Below are 15,570 nucleotides of genomic sequence, written 5' to 3'. Positions count from 1 at the left end.
CGTGCTGGGCTCAGTCCCACTGATGAGGGAGCAGAAGGCAAGCTGAGGGCAAAACACAGCTGACACTCCACAATCCCCCCACTCCCAGGGGGGCTATACGTGACATTCCTCAGGCACTCCTGGCTGCCCTAAAGCTAAGGGAAGGAAAAACAAATGGTTAACTGATAGAGATCACAGTCCAGTAAACCAGGAGTCTCCCTCATTTACAAACGTCTTAGGGATTTACAAGAAAATAAGCATTGTTACCAATAACCGAACTTCCAGAAGGAAACTCCCAACTATCTTAATGTTAATGCTTTACTAGAGGGAAAAACCACCTTAACTTGACAATGACAAGGCCTCTAGTATTTTGTAGGTCCTCTTTAGCATACAAAAGTTCTTTTTTTTTTTAATTTTATTTATTTATTTGACAGAGAGAGGGAGAGAGCACAAGCAGGGTGAACAGTAGAGGAGGGAGAGGGAGAAGCAGGCTTCCTGCTGAGCAGGGAGCCTGATGCGGGCTCGATCCCAGGACCCTGGGATTATGACCCGAGTGGAAGGTAGAGGCTTAACCATCTGAGCCACAAAAGTTCTTTTGAAAACCTCCCTTTTCCCTGTGTGTAATTAGTCAATCCTCAGAATCCCAGGGCAGCAGCTCTCTCTGCCCACTGAGTCCTGTCCCGGGTTTTTAATAAAACCACCTTTTTTGCACCAAAGATGTCTCAAGAATTCTTTCTTGGCCATTGGCTCCGGACCTCACCAACATTCAAAAACTACATCACCACGACTCTGAAATCATGACCTGAGCCAAAATCAAGAGTCGGATGCTCAATGGACTGAGCCACCCAGGCACCCCACCTGCTTAAAACTCTTTAATGACTTAACATCTCAGATTCCAAGCCAGTGTCTTTACAATGGCTTGTAAGGCCCTACAGTATTGGCCTGCTCCCATCCCATTACCTCTCTAGCGTCATCCCCTGCTACTCTTCCCCTCATCTGTTCCACTCCAGCCACACTAGCCCCTTTGCTGTTCTCCAGACACACCTGCATGCTCCTGCCACAGGGCCTGTGGACTTGCTATTTCCTCTATCTGGAATGTCGCTCTTCTACTAGTTCTCCCCATTGTTTGCTCTCTTTCTTCAGGTCTTTGCTCAAATGCCACTTTCTCAGTGAGGCCTCCTGATCATTTGAATTAAAGTTGCAAAATCCCTCCCACTCCCCCGCCCTCCCTTCACCGCCACATTCTCTATCCCTCTCCCCAGTTACCACCATCTAATGTACTATATGCTTCATATTATACATTTTCGTTATTAGTCTTTTTCCCCCTACAAGAATGTAAGTTCAAGAACTATTGTCTTGGGCGCCTGGGTGGCTCAGTTGGTTGAGCGGCTGCCTTCGGCTCAGGCCATGATCCTGGAGTCCCGAGATCGAGTCCCGCATTGGGCTCCCTGCTCAGTGGGGAGTCTGCTTCTCCCTCTGACCCTCCCCCTCTCATGTACTCTCTCTCTCTCTCATTCTCACTCTCTCAAAATAAAAAATAAATAAATCTTTTAAAAAAAAAGAACTATTGTCTCTTTTTTTTTTTGGTCTGTCCTATTAACTACTATATTCCTAATCCCTAAAATGTGTTTTGTTGCGGTGCCTGGGTGGTTCAGTCGGTTAAACGTCTGACTTCAGCTCAGGTCATGATCCCAGGGTCCTGGGATCAAGCCCTGCATCGGGCTCCCTGCTCAGTCGGGAATCTGCTTCTCCCTCTCCCTCTGCTGCTCCCCCTGCTTGTGCTCTCTCACTCTCTCTCTGTCAAATAAATAAATACAATCTTGAAAAAAAATGTGTTTTGTAGATAGTAGGTGATCAATAGTTTGAGGAATGAACAAAACATTAATGAGTATTCTAAATACCCACAAAAAGCTTCTTTGAGCTTATTATTGGGAAGAGGAGTACAGGATATCCAGGAGTGAGTCCCTTACCCTTTCAGGCACTCTGCTAACTGTGTGTGCATTTGTGTGTGCCCGTGGGTCTCCCACTTATATAGATACACCACCTGGAAATAACTGTGCTCTTTCAGAAACACAAAAAACTCATAGTGGACTGAGAATAAACTGAAAATACACTGATAGCTAAAATCAATAGCATCCATCTCATATCAGATTCTAGCATAGACAAGTAATAAAAGTCACCAGAAGGTTTAAGAAAAATAAATATATTTATTGTATTTATACAATATATTTATTGTACAATATAAATAAATATATTTATCTAGTGTATGCCAGGGGGACAATGATGATTCTGATATGGTCCAGCCTGCCTCAATGGCTGATGGGGAAGATAGCCATGGAAACAGACAGCTACACAATATTATCACCAGCCCACCAGGAGGAAAATGTACTAGCTCCAAAGGCATCAGAGAAGAGAGAATGATTAAGTGTAGTACCAGAGGAGGGTGATATCTGAGCTGGGTTCCCAAACATGAATAGGGGAGGAGGATAGGCCCCAGAAGAGAAATTTAAGTGAGAAACATCATCACTATTTTTTTTTCCTGCTTAGTAGAAATGCCTTCCTATCTGGATTTTAACAGGAAATAGCTTGGCCAAGCTTGCAAAACTCTAAGTTGTATGGAGCAGAATTTGAGAACTCATGGTTATTGGGCCATCCAGGGACAGGCTGAGTGAAAGGGACAGATGGCAGGAAGGGAGATCAACATCTTCATGGGGCAGAGCAAAGCGGGAGCCATTTAATACCATAGAAGCATCACAGGCCCGAGGCTCCCACGGTGGAGGTGGGGGAGGGAGTGGGAATGGCAGGAGCACCTCATTTCTGTCTTGGCTCTTGCCGGGAGCACCTTTTCTCCTTTTCCTCCTCTCCTTGATAATGTTGTCTGCTCTTGAAGAGAGAGGCCACCTTGGCAGTTCAGAAAGTGTCCATGTTCTGAATTTGAAGGCCTGGATTTGAGTTTCATTAACTATGTGATCTTGTGCCCACCCTCCAAAACTTCGCCTGTCACAGCACAGAGTGAAGTCCAAGCTCCTTGGCTTGGCACTTAAGACCCTTCTCCATCTGGCCCCTGATGACCACGCCAATCTCACCTACCCTCTACCCTTCTCATCCCAACAGCCAAGCAGACTCTTGTGAAGACTCTGTGCCTTCACAGACCCTGCTCTCTCAGGCTGACATTTTGCCCTCTCCTTCCCCAAACTGGAGAATTCCCACTCCTCTTTGAAGACATGATTCTAGTGTTACCACCTCCAGGAAGACTTTCCTGACTACTAAGTTAGCAACTGCCTCTAGGCCTTAAAAACCCAGAGTTTCCGTTACCCCAGTGCCTAGAACACATGTGCTCTTTCCTGTTTCTATCCACTCTCTTTGAAACATCCAGAGGGATCTTTCTACATCCTTAGACACCCCTGCTTTTTTTTTTTTTAAAGACTTATTTATTTATTTGAGAGAGCGAGAATGAGAGAGAGTACATGAGAGGGGGGAGGGTCAGAGGGAGAAGCAGGCTCCTTGCTGAGCAGGGAGCCTGATGTGGGACTCGATCCCGGGACTCCGGGATCATGACCTGAGCCGAAGGCAGTCGCCTAACCAACTGAGCCACCCAGGCGCCCGACACCCCTGCTTTAAATAACAACAGTGGGCACCCGGGTGGCTCAGTCAGCTAAGCGCTGACTCTTGATTTCAGCTCAGGTCCTGATCTCAGGGTCATGAGTTCAAGACCCATGCTGGGTGTGGAGCTTGCTTAAGATTCTTTCTCTCCCTCTGCCCCTCCTCTCTCCCCTTCTAAAAGGAAAAAAAAGATAAATAAATAACAACAATAACCAATCACCCTCATTTCTTGGCTTAAAGACCATACCCTTTATTGTGGCCTACCCGGTACTATGTGACCTCACCCTTACCTGCCACAGTACCTTCCTCTCTCACCCTTTGCTCTCTCTGCTCCAGCCAGACTAGCCTTCTTTGCTTCTCAATGCACCGTGTTTCTCTCTCCCTCAGGACCTTTGCACTTGCTTCCTTGCTTCAACTGGCTACTTTCTACTTATTCTTCAGAGTGCGGCTCAAACTTTCTTTCCTCTGGGAAGCCCTCCTTGCCTGACTCCGCTTCCCCCACCAGGCTAGTTTAGGTGGTACTTAACACAGTAGTAATTATAGACCTATTTATGAATTAGTTAATACCTGTCTCCCCCTGGGTAGGGACCATGCTGTCTTGTTCATCACTGCCTAAGAGGCACCTAGAGCAGAACCTGGCATAGACCAGGTACTCAATAAGTGTTTGTCGAGTGGCTGTAGGAGTTCTTAGCCCTTACCACATTACATCAAATCTCCAGTTTACCTGGTTTCTCATGAAAGAGGACTTCGGCTGCCTCCATTTTGACCTCGAATTTTCCAGTTGGGTTCTTTTTTCCAGTTTGTCTCCTGGCTCAGATGGAAGACCTTCCAGGCAAAGGAACCCAAGCCACCCCTTCAAGCGATCAGGACTGCCCCGAGCCAGCAAGACCCTGACCATGACTGACTCCAAGACAACGATCAATTTGACTGCCACTTCCTACCTGCATGTACCCACCCACTTTTGCCCCACATTTTCCATATATAAATCTGGAAGTACTTTTGGCACTTTGGAGACCGTCTTCGAGATTCTAGTCCTCTGTCTTCCCGGTGTTGGCCTTCCTGAAATAAACTCCTTTCTCGTTTCACCACCACTCATCTCTTTGCCTTTGGATTTTTGTCAGTAACAAGTGGCCCAACTTGGTCTGTTTGGGGCCCCTGGAGCCAGGTGCTCTTGCACCCCTGTGCCCCGGCTACACTCTCACAGCAGCCTGTGAGCTCCCAAAGAGCTAGGACAGCATCAGCACCCAGCACCGTGCTGGGCACTTTGTGGGGCTCGGTAAGGGTTTTCTGAGTATGGGAGACACTGTGAAGTGCTGCTCAGATTCCCCAGCAGTTAAGAGCTGAGACACCAACTGCTGGGAGGGCTGTCAGTGGAAAACCTTTGACTGTTAGCCCCTCCAGGGACAGAGTCACCTTGGCTCCTGTCACGCCCTTCCCAGGTGGCCCCACATCCAGCTACTGGTGACACACGGATATAAAGTCCTGGCCTGGCCATTTTAGCTTATCTGGGGCCTATTCTGATGGGCCATTCTAGCTCCAGAGTCTGCATGGGGTCAGCCAAGACTGTCCTCAGGCCTGCAAGGAGCTCCGAACTTCGGCCCACTCCTGTTCCCTCCCTCCCTTCCACAGGTGTTGATTCCAAGGGTGAGCCCTCATAAATTCCTGCACAGTAACCTCCGACTCAGAATCTGCTTCCCCAAAACCCAACCTGCAACAGGCCCTCTGTCTTCTCTTCCCTTTCTCTGTGCCATCTCCTTCAGGGAACATATATTCATTCACCTAAAGTTTGTAGGCACCATTCAGCTGACAAAGCATTTTGAAGAGAGATGGACCAGGAGCAAACAGTCAAGAAAGAATTCTTGAGACGTTTTCGGTGCAAAAAGGTGGTTTTATTAAGGCATGGGGACAGGACCTGTGGACAGAAAGAGCTGCACTGGGGTTGTGAGGAGTGACTGATGATACCCTTTTTAGTTAGTGGGGGTTAAGGATGGCGACAGTCTCTAAGGAATTTGGAAGTAAAGCTTTCAGGACCTTGAGGGGGCTAGCTGCTGCTAAGATAAGTTTATTTACTACTGCCTAGTAAAACATCAGTCATGAGACCCTTCAGATGTCTATCAGTGGGCCATATGCTCAGGAGGTAATTGCAAATATATCTTGGGGAGTGTTTACAGCTATTGGGGAAAGTGACACTAATAAGAGCAAAGCTGTAACGGTAAAGCAATAAAGGAAGTCCTTGAGAGAGCTGTAGGAGTGTTACAATCTGTAAGCCTCAGGGTTTCTGCCTGCAGACCCCCAGCAGCAGCAAAGTCTGGCCTTTGTTTCTTTTTCTCCCGTCAGTTTCACCTCCATTTTTCTATTACTCCCATTCTGTATTGTCCGGGTGCGTCAGCAAGGGAGGCTAGCTAGCTCCACTGAACAGAGGGAGAAGCTGAACCCCAGAGAAGTAGCGTGACCAGCTTAAGGCCCCCGAGCTCATTAAAAGCCGAGCTCTCAGATCCAGTTTTTCACCTTCCTTTCCCTACCAAGTCGCCGCATCCTGCAACGAGACGGAGCCTCACTGCAACTGCTCGGAATGGTCTCTGGTCAGAATCCCCAAACCATGACTCTGGGGTCGGGAAACCGGCGCGCAGTCGGACGCTCCCGCTGTGCAGCCGGGGAGACTGAGGTCCAGAGCCCGGTGCTCCAGCGCCAGCGGGGCAGAAGGCGAGGGGGCGCGTCCAGCCGCCCCAGCCGCCCGGCGCCGGAGCCGCCTCCGCCCGCCCCCCACGCTGGATCCCCCCGCCTCGATTTTGCCCTCGCAGCGCCGCCAGCTCGGGAGCCAGTCATGGTGGCTGCAGTGGTGGCGGCGTGGCTGCTCCTGTCGGCCGCGGCCTGCGCGCAGCGGGAGCAGGACTTCTACGACTTCAAGGCGGTCAACATCCGGGGCAAGTTGGTGTCACTGGAGAAGTACCGCGGCTCGGTGAGTGTCCGCCCGCGGGGCCTCAGCGCCGCCCCGACAGGGCCTGGTGCTCGAACCCCGCGGCCCGCGACCCTGCGGGTGTGGCTCCGACGGGGCTCCGCAGCCCTGCCCTGGCTCCCACCATCCCAGGCATTTCCCACGGGGTGCGGCGCCCCCAGATCCTGCGCTGGGTCTGTCCCGCGACGACGTGGCAGGGCCCCGGCGCGCCGTGAAACCCGAGACTCCCCCAGCCGACGCCGATTTCCCTCCCAGCGACTTTGCGCTTTGGAGTCCTGACCTCTCCCAGAGGCTGCTCGCCTGGGCCCAGCCTTTGTCACGCACGGGTCGGAAAGAAGCCCTAGCGTCCTGCCGCCTTTGTCTCTCCCACCCCCAGTTTCCGTGTCCGGGAGCTGGGATTGTTGCTGATGATTGAGTTCAATGTGAGCATTGTGAAAATCCATGTGCAGTGCAGGGGGAGTTATCAGTTCAGATGCACGGGGACCGTACACAGACCTTCCTTTAGATGGGACACTAGAGGAAAGGAAGGTATTTGCATAGGGTCACACAGCTCTAGAAAGCACAGAGCCTGGAGGAGAATCACCCATCCATCTGTGGGCTTCTCTAGGCAAACTCCTAAGATGGCAGCTGGGGCTGAGCTGTAAGAGTCACCCAGGCTAACTGCTGTCTCCTTATCAAGAAGGAATCTCAGCTCAGAGAGGACTCAGAGAGGACTCACAGGACCCTGTGCCTGGGTGAGTCTTTGAAACAAGAGTGAGTTTTGGCAAGACCAAGAAGAGCATTCCAGGCAAAGAACTGTTCATACCAAAGATCAGAAGCAAACAGCAAGAAGGATGGAGGAGGGATGTGGGGGCTTCAAGCATTCTGCTTGCAGGAGTAAAGCATGAGGCTTAGTGGTAGAAGATGAGGCTGAAGTCAGTAGGGACAGCCCGAGGGGCCTTGAACACTATATTCAGAGGCCTAGATACCGCCCTGTGTGTAATGAAGAGCGCTCAAAGTCCATTTCTCAAGATGGACCTGAGACAAAAAGAAAAAAAGATGAACCTAGGTAGGGCCTTGGTGTGGGAAAGGTGGGGAGTTGGTAAAGGACACATAGGTACGGCATCCAGATTTGGAAGGACCACACAAAAATGGCTATCAGCATTCTTCTCCTGGGAGGAAGTCTTTCGTGAAGAAAGCACTTTCTCAGCCTTACAGTGCCCAGTTACACTGGGGGTCCTGGGGGCAATATTCCTTGTCTGGATTGTCCCTCAAGGTGTTGTGAATTTCAAATGAGATGACAGTGTGGGAGCGATGTGGGAAACAAAGGCAAAAGAAAAAATTAAATTTCCTTACTGCCTACAGCCCATCGACAAGTCTTGAAACAGGTAGAGTGACCTTTTTCTAGGAGTTCAGCTTGCCTCGATGCTGACACTTTGCTAAGGACAAAAGGCAATCTTAGCCTGACCCCGCAGGAGCCTGTGAATCTACTTGAACATATAAAAATTTTTTGGAAACTTCCTGTATCTCTACCCTCCAAGATAGATGTTAGCAATCATCCTCCAAGCCAATGACCCACTGATACACATCTGAAGGGTCTCATGACTGAATTTTTACTGAACAGTAATAAATGACCTTTTCCCAACAATGGCTAGCCCCTCGGGATCCTGGAAACCTTGTTTCCAAATTACCCTGGAGGCTTGGGCTATCCCTAACCCCCTCTCAACTGAAAGTATATAATCAGCCACTTCTCATGACCCCAGAGCAGCTTTCTGCCCATGGGTCCTGTCCTCCTGCTTGAATAAAAGTACCTTTTTGCACCAAAGACATCTCAAGAATTCTTTCTTGGCTGTCAGCACCGAACCTCAATATTTTCCTACATCAGAAGCACTTGGTAGCATGCTCTATACCTGTGTTTGGTGGGCCCCAGCAAGAAATTCATCCAGGACTGAGGACAAAGAGCCTGTAAGAGTAGGGCCCATTCCCAGTCAGGTCTTTCCTTCCTTCTAGTGCAGCTTGACAGAGAGCCCCAGGTTAGCACTTGACCAGCTCTGCTATTCATTCATTCATTATTATTGAGCACCTACTGTATGCTAAGTACTAGGCCGGTCCTTGGGATACAGTGGTGAACAAAACAGACTAAGTTTCCACTTTACCAGAGCTTATATGAAATGGAAAAGAGAGACAATAAACAGGAACAGAGAAATGAACAAGGTAATTCCTAGTACAGTGGTACTAAGTGCTAAGACATAAATAAAACAAAGTCTATTTATTTTCAGAAGTAATGAGGCACTCAGAATGTGAGGAAGAGAAATCTTGGAGAAAAATGACCCAGAGAAGTGATCTCAGAATTCTGAGTGTTTTAATACTCTAGGTCATTGGTAAATCCTTAAAAGCATGGGAGTGAGAAGCCAAGAAATCAATCTGAAAGAAATTGAAACAAACAAAAAGAACAGAGTCACATACCTACTAAGAGAGAGAGTCAGAATTTGAACCCAGGCAGTCCAGCTCCAAAGCCCAAGCTCTTAACTGCCAGGTTTAAACGGAAACCAGGAATAGTCAGTCCAGGGAAGCTGTAAAGGATTCTGTGAGTTAACCCAAGATGGATCTACCATTTAGACAGTAGAGTCATTCATTCACTTGTAAATAATTACTGGCTCATTATGTGTATTTTACCACAGTCTTTTTTAAAAAATTGAAAAAGGTTTACTGGCTTCCAGTACCTGTGTGGCACTGGGTCCAACCCTGGAGACAAAGCCATGAGCAAGATTGTATGGTTTGTGCCCTCAGGCTATATGGGAAGGCTGTCATTTAGACCAGTGTTGAGTATGGGTGAATAGGTGACCACCTGCGAATGTGCTTGTCTAGGGTGTGAGCTTACGTACATGTGGGCCTGAGTGTATCATGTGTGCAAATGGTTTGTTTACTTCTATGCACACACTGAGTCTATATCTATGTTTGATTATACATATATGTAAATTAACTGTATTTGGGTGTGTCTGTCTATCCTTGTTTTGGTCACTTTAAGGATAAACTTTTTGGTTTCAGGTATGGAACTAGAAGCAGAATTTCCCTCCTTCCAAAAGAGTGGGCAGACGCACAAGATGTAGGGTAAAAATAAGCAATCTTTAATGTTCTCATTGCCCAGGGATCCAGCAGAGAAGAGGAAGACCACTAACTAGGGAAGGGAGCTAAGGGTCCTAGTTTCTTACCACCACAGGCAGAATATGACATGCTGACACAAATGAGGGAGGCTGTCCTAATGGCCTGTGGCCCCATAGGATGGGTCCTTTCTTATCTGGTGGAGGCAGGTAGGGGAGTTATAACTCAACAGTTCTCATCATCTAGCCAAGTAGTTCTCAACTACTCTAGGAGACATACAGCAATGTATGGAGACATTTTTGACTGTCAAAACTAGACATCTAGTGGGTAGAGGCCAGGGATGATGCTAAACTTCCTACAATGAATAGGACAGCCCCTGCATAATGAAGAATTATCTGGCCCAGAATGTCCATAGTGCTGAGGTTGAGAAACCCTGTGTAGCCTGAGCAGTTTGTGCCTGTGCATGTCCAGTGCCAGGCTGCCTCTGGGAGGTAGCCCTCTTTACGGAGCCAGCTAGTATAATCCCTGCTCTTCCAAAAAAGTGGCCAAGGGGGTGGGGCTGGGCTGCCCAGACACAGGGTAAGATTTAAGAATTCTTTAACAATGTATAACTAGAAGCTAAAAACAGCCTTGGTGCCAAAGTTCTAACTGCAGTATTATAATTGAGTTCCATCAGCCAGCTTTGTATTTATCACCTAAAGGCTATAAATAAATGCATTTATTATAAGGTGATAATAAATTTAAGGATTAGTCTAGTGACTCAAGAAAGTGATATTTGTGTGCTGGAGGGAGAGGGGCAAAATGGGATGGATTGCCGTGGGGTCCTTTTATGAAGAAAACCCATGTCTGTCTATATACCCGTGCAGATGACTGTGTAACGTGTGCACATTAACTTACTCATTGAGCACACACTTTCTGCTTTTTTTTCCATTTGTCAAGCCCAGGCGTGAAGCAGACATAGCTCCTGCCTTCAGTGGGTTCACAGTGGGTTTATTACAAGGGAGACCATGTAAAGTGATGAGTGCCAGTTGACTGAGCCAGAAATTGAACCCAGATCTGCCTTTCTACTCCCCTACATTACCTCGTGATGTGAGCTCACCAGCGTGTGCACCTCTCTCTCTATGTGTTGTGTGTGTTTGTGGGCATGTGTGATGTGTGCTGATGTATTTTTGTATCTTGGGGCATATGCATCCCCATTTATGGATATTGTATTCCTATTCTCATTAATGTTCATGGATGTGTATGCACACATAATCTGTAGCCCCTGCATGTTTGATTTCATTAGTGCCTGCATGCATGTGTTCATGTATCTGTGAGAGGGTTGCACGCTTATGTATGTATACATTGTGCCCTTGTATACATGAGAAAGCATTAATTGTTGGGGGTGGTCACCGTGTGGGCATGTCAGGTCATGTACAAGTGCATGACTCATCACTGGGTTGTGTATGTGTCTGGGTTTTGTTTTTGCCAACCAGGTGTCCCTGGTGGTGAATGTGGCTAGCGAGTGCGGCTTCACGGACCAGCACTACCGAGCCTTGCAGCAGCTGCAACGGGACCTGGGGCCCCACCACTTCAATGTGCTTGCCTTCCCCTGCAACCAGTTCGGCCAGCAGGAGCCTGATACCAACAAGGAGATCGAGAGCTTTGCCCGCCGCACCTACAGTGTTTCTTTTCCCATGTTTAGCAAGGTCGCAGTCACAGGCACTGGTGCCCACCCTGCCTTCAAGTACCTGATCCGTGAGTCCTGATCCTTTCCCTCATCTTCCCAGAGCTGACTGAGGTCATGGCTCCCTGGGGCAGGCAGAAGCCACTGGCTGGCTGGGTGACCTGGGGCCCCTTCCAGATCCCTGCATGTAGGCTCCTGGTCTGTTCCAGCACTAATCTTTGAGGATGAGCTGAGATGTATTCCTGCCCGAGAATATTACTAACCCCCACCCTGCTGCGCTGCCTTGAGGTTCTCCCTCAGAGTTACTCTTGCAGACTTCTCTGGGATCCTGTTTTCATACGCAGGGGTTCTTAAAAGGAGACTGGGCGGGCGCCTGGGTGGCTCAGTTGGTTAAGCGACTGCCTTCGGCTCAGGTCATGATCCTGTAGTCCCTGGATCGAGTCCTGCATCAGGCTCCCTGCTCAGCAGGGAGACTGCTTCTCCCTCTGACCCTCCCCCCTCTCATGTGCTCTCTCTCTCTCTCTCAAATAAATAAATAAAATCTTTAAAAAAAAAAAAGAGACTGGGCCCTCAGATTTAGTCAATGTGAATTATGGACTTAGGATAGGGAAACCAAGGCACAGACGGGATGCCACATGCCTGGAGAAGGCTGACCGAGATGGCTGACAGGTATCTCCTGTCCTAAGTTAGGGGCCAAGTTTGTAGACCATGAGAGGGAAACCTTCAGAGCCAAAAATACCAGATATTAATATTTCAGAAATAGATCCCTTCTGCACCCCCAGGAGCCTTAGAACCACAAGATGGGGTCATGGGCCAAGCTTGTTATTATGGCCCTGTTTCCTCGCTTGGGCCTTTCTCTTCCATTGGGGGCTCCATTTTTGCCTTCTATTCTATGCTTCTGACTGCCTTCATATCCCTCACCACCACCCCCGCATTCACCTGGAGGAGTAAATGAAAAACAACAGTGTAGCAAACAGAAGATCCCTTACTGAGGCTGACTTGAATTTTGCTCTATGGGTCAATCCTAATACTTGCTTTTTTTCTCCATGTGTTTTTATTAGTACCTTTCCAGTTCCCATAGTTATAGATCAAACCTAACACTGTTTTAGAAGCAACTGGGGGGCTCTTAAAAGTGGTTTAGACTGAGACCTACTGAATCAGGGCCCAAGAATCTGTTTATTTTAACCACCCCCACCATACCACCACCACGATTCAGATGCAACCAGTCCACAGACTAACATTTGGAAACCATTAAGATTGCCTTTGAGAATAGGGTGTAGATTATTCAGAAGTTTGAGATCATTAAGAAAGGAGGACCTGATACTGCTTTATCAAGCATTTCACAGAATCCTACAGCAGTAGTTCTCAACCTTGCGGCCATAGTGGCATCTCCTGGAGAGCTTTTAAATAATACTGACGCCTGAATCTTAACACCAGAGATTCTGATTTAAGTAGACTGGCGGGTGGACTGGACATCAGGATTTTATTTTATTTTGTTTTGTTTTGTTTTAAAGATTTTATTTATTTATTTGAAAGAGACAGGGCGCCTGGGTGGCTCAGTTGGTTAAGCAACTGCCTTCGGCTCAGGTTATGATCCTGGAGTCCCAGGATTGAGTCCCACATCGGGCTCCCTGCTTAGCAGGGAGTCTGCTTCTCCCTCTGACCCTCTTCCCTCTCGTGCTCTCTATCTCTCATTCTCTCTCTCTCAAATAAATAAATACAATCTTTAAAAAAAAGAGAGAGAGAGACAACGAGAAAGAGTGCATGCACAGGTGGGGGGACGGGCAGAGAGAGAGAGGGAGAAGCAGACTCCCCGCTGCGCAGGGAGCCCAATTTGGGGCTTGATCCCAGGACCCCGAGATCATGACCTGAGCTGAAGGCAGACGCTTAACTGACTGAGCCACCCAGGTGCCCCATGGGCATCAGGATTTTTTTGAAAGTTCTCTAGTTAATTCTAACTAATAGAACCACTGCTTCAAGGGAAGGATGGACACTGGTAGTGGAATTCCAGGAGAGGGGACACAGGGAAGCACACTTTGCTCTCTTTCTTCCTTTTTCTCTAGAGACTTCTGGGAAGGAGCCCACCTGGAACTTCTGGAAGTACCTAGTGGCCCCAGATGGAAAGGTAGTAGGGGCTTGGGACCCAACTGTGTCGGTGGAAGAGATCAGGCCCCAGATCACAGCACTCGTGAGGAAACTCATCCTGAAGAAGCGAGAAGACTTATAACCACTTTCTCTCCTCTCCCACTGTCCCATCCCAACCCCCCATCCTCCACCTTGAATGGGTGACCAAAGCAAACTCAGTGGTGCTCAATGGTGCTTGGAGGGAGGGCCTATGTACTCTCTTTCCTCCATTTTTATCCCACCTACCCTATCACTCCTATGGGGGAAAATTTCTAGTATTTTGATTATTTGAGTCTTAGAACAACCTATAGGAACTCCTGGCCAGTGATAGCTCTTGACTAATGAATCACCAGCCAGTAAGAACCTCTAGTCCATGAAAGCATGTGGCAAATAGAAGTATATCAAACAATAATCTCCTGCCTACTAAGAACTCTGTAAAATGGGACCAATTCCTACCTCACAGGGCTGTTGTGAGGATGAGGATGAAAGCTCTATGAAAGTGCCTAGTGCAGTGCCAGCTCACTAGGAGGCATTCAGTAAATGGTTTTGTTTTTTGGGGGGTTGTTTTTTTTTTGCATATAAACCAAAAAATAACTTGTAATCAATAAAAACTTGTGCCCAACATGAATTTCCAGCCATTGAGAATCCAGGCCAAAGATTTATTTGTTGTTGTAATTGTTGTCCTCTGTATTATTTTTTTAAATTACAAAAGTAATGCAAATAGATTGTAAAATAATACAGGATGATATAAAATAAAAATGAAGATATCCCCCTTATTTTCTATATCTCACTCCCTGGAGGTAAATAAATACTGTTAGCAATTTGGTACAAAGACTTCCTAATTTTTTTTATCAAGCCAATCATTATTGCCCAATAGCAATTTACTGACCAAAAGTACACTGTAATAACAAATAGGCAAACGAGGGGCACCTGGGTGGCTCAGTCGTGAAGCGTCTGCCTTCGGCTCAGGTCATGATCCCAGGGTCCTGGGATCGAGCCCCGCATCGGGCTCCCTGCTCGGCGGGAAGCCTGCTTCTCTCTCTCCCACTACCCCCGCTTGTGTTCCCTGTCTCTCTGTGTCTCTCTCTCTCAAATAAATAAATAAAAATCTTTAAAAAAATAAAGAAATAAATTTTAAAAAAGGAGCCAAACAGAACTTATTAAAAAAAAACAAAAAACAAATAGGCAAAGGATATGAATAGATAATTCATAGGATAATGTAGATGGATAATAAGGATATGAGAAGATACTCAGCCTCATTAAAGTTGGAAAGATTTTTTTTTAAGATTTTATTTATTTATTTGAGAGAGAGAGAGTGCACAAGCAGGGGGAGCGGCAGGCAGAGGGAGAAGCAGGCTCCCCACTGAGCAAGGAGCCTGATGTGGGACCTGAGCTGAAGGCAGACGCTTAACCCAATGAGCCCCCCAGGTGTCCCTGGAAAGATTTTTTTAAATGATAATACCCATAGTTGGTAAGGATGTGAGGAAACGGGCATTCATAGTAACTGTTGGTGGGACAATGAACTGGCACAAGTTTTTAGAGGGTGATTTGGCAGTATCTTTTAAAACTAAATGTTCGGGCCCCTGAGTGGCTCAGTTGGTTAAGCGACTGCCTTCGGCTCAGGTCATGATCCTGGAGTCCCGGGATCCAGTCCCGCATCGGGCTCCCTGCTCAGCGGGGAGTCTGCTTCTCCCTCTGCCCCTCCTCCCTCTAGTGCTTTCTGTCTCTCATTCTCTCTCTCTCTCAAATAAATAAAATCTTCAAAAAAAATAAATAAAAAAACAAAACTAAATGTTCATGTCCTTTGATCCATCATTTCTCATCCTAGAAGTCTCCCAAACTGTGCAAATATATATGTACAATAATATGTATGTACATTGTTCATAATAGTGAAAATTGGATGCAACCCTGTATCCATCAATATGGTCTGATAATGAATTGTGGTACAAATCCAAATGGTATACTAATACAGTTATTAAAAAAAATGAATTAGGGGCACCTGACTGGCTCAGTCAGTAGACCATGAGACTCTTGGTCTCAGGGTTGAGTTTGAGCCCCACGTTGGGTGTAGAGATTACTTAACATTTTTTTAAATCAAAAAAAAAATTAAAATAAAATGAATGAATTAGATTTTTTAAAATATTTTATTTTTAAGTAATCT

At 47.2% G+C, this 15,570-nt stretch overlaps 1 protein-coding gene across 1 annotated transcript; it reads left to right on the top strand.

Moving 5' to 3' along the window:
- The first annotated feature begins 5,474 nt into the window (after window positions 1–5,474).
- Window positions 5,475–15,144, top strand: GPX7 (glutathione peroxidase 7). The gene is made up of 3 exons (XM_025871630.2): window positions 5,475–6,541; window positions 11,095–11,356; window positions 13,349–15,144. The coding sequence occupies exons 1-3, from the start codon at window positions 6,155–6,157 to the stop codon at window positions 13,510–13,512; spliced, it is 813 nt and encodes a 270-aa protein (XP_025727415.2). The 5' UTR covers window positions 5,475–6,154; the 3' UTR covers window positions 13,513–15,144.
- The last annotated feature ends 426 nt before the right edge of the window (window positions 15,145–15,570 follow it).

Source organism: Callorhinus ursinus, unplaced genomic scaffold (assembly GCF_003265705.2).
Source record: "Callorhinus ursinus isolate GAN/ISIS: 27379988/994484 unplaced genomic scaffold, GSC_fseal_2.0 scaffold9, whole genome shotgun sequence".
In the NCBI taxonomy this organism is placed as follows: Eukaryota; Metazoa; Chordata; class Mammalia; order Carnivora; family Otariidae; genus Callorhinus; species Callorhinus ursinus.
The sequence above is the reverse complement of the archived record's forward strand: the minus strand, read 5'-3'. Positions and strand labels throughout refer to the sequence as shown.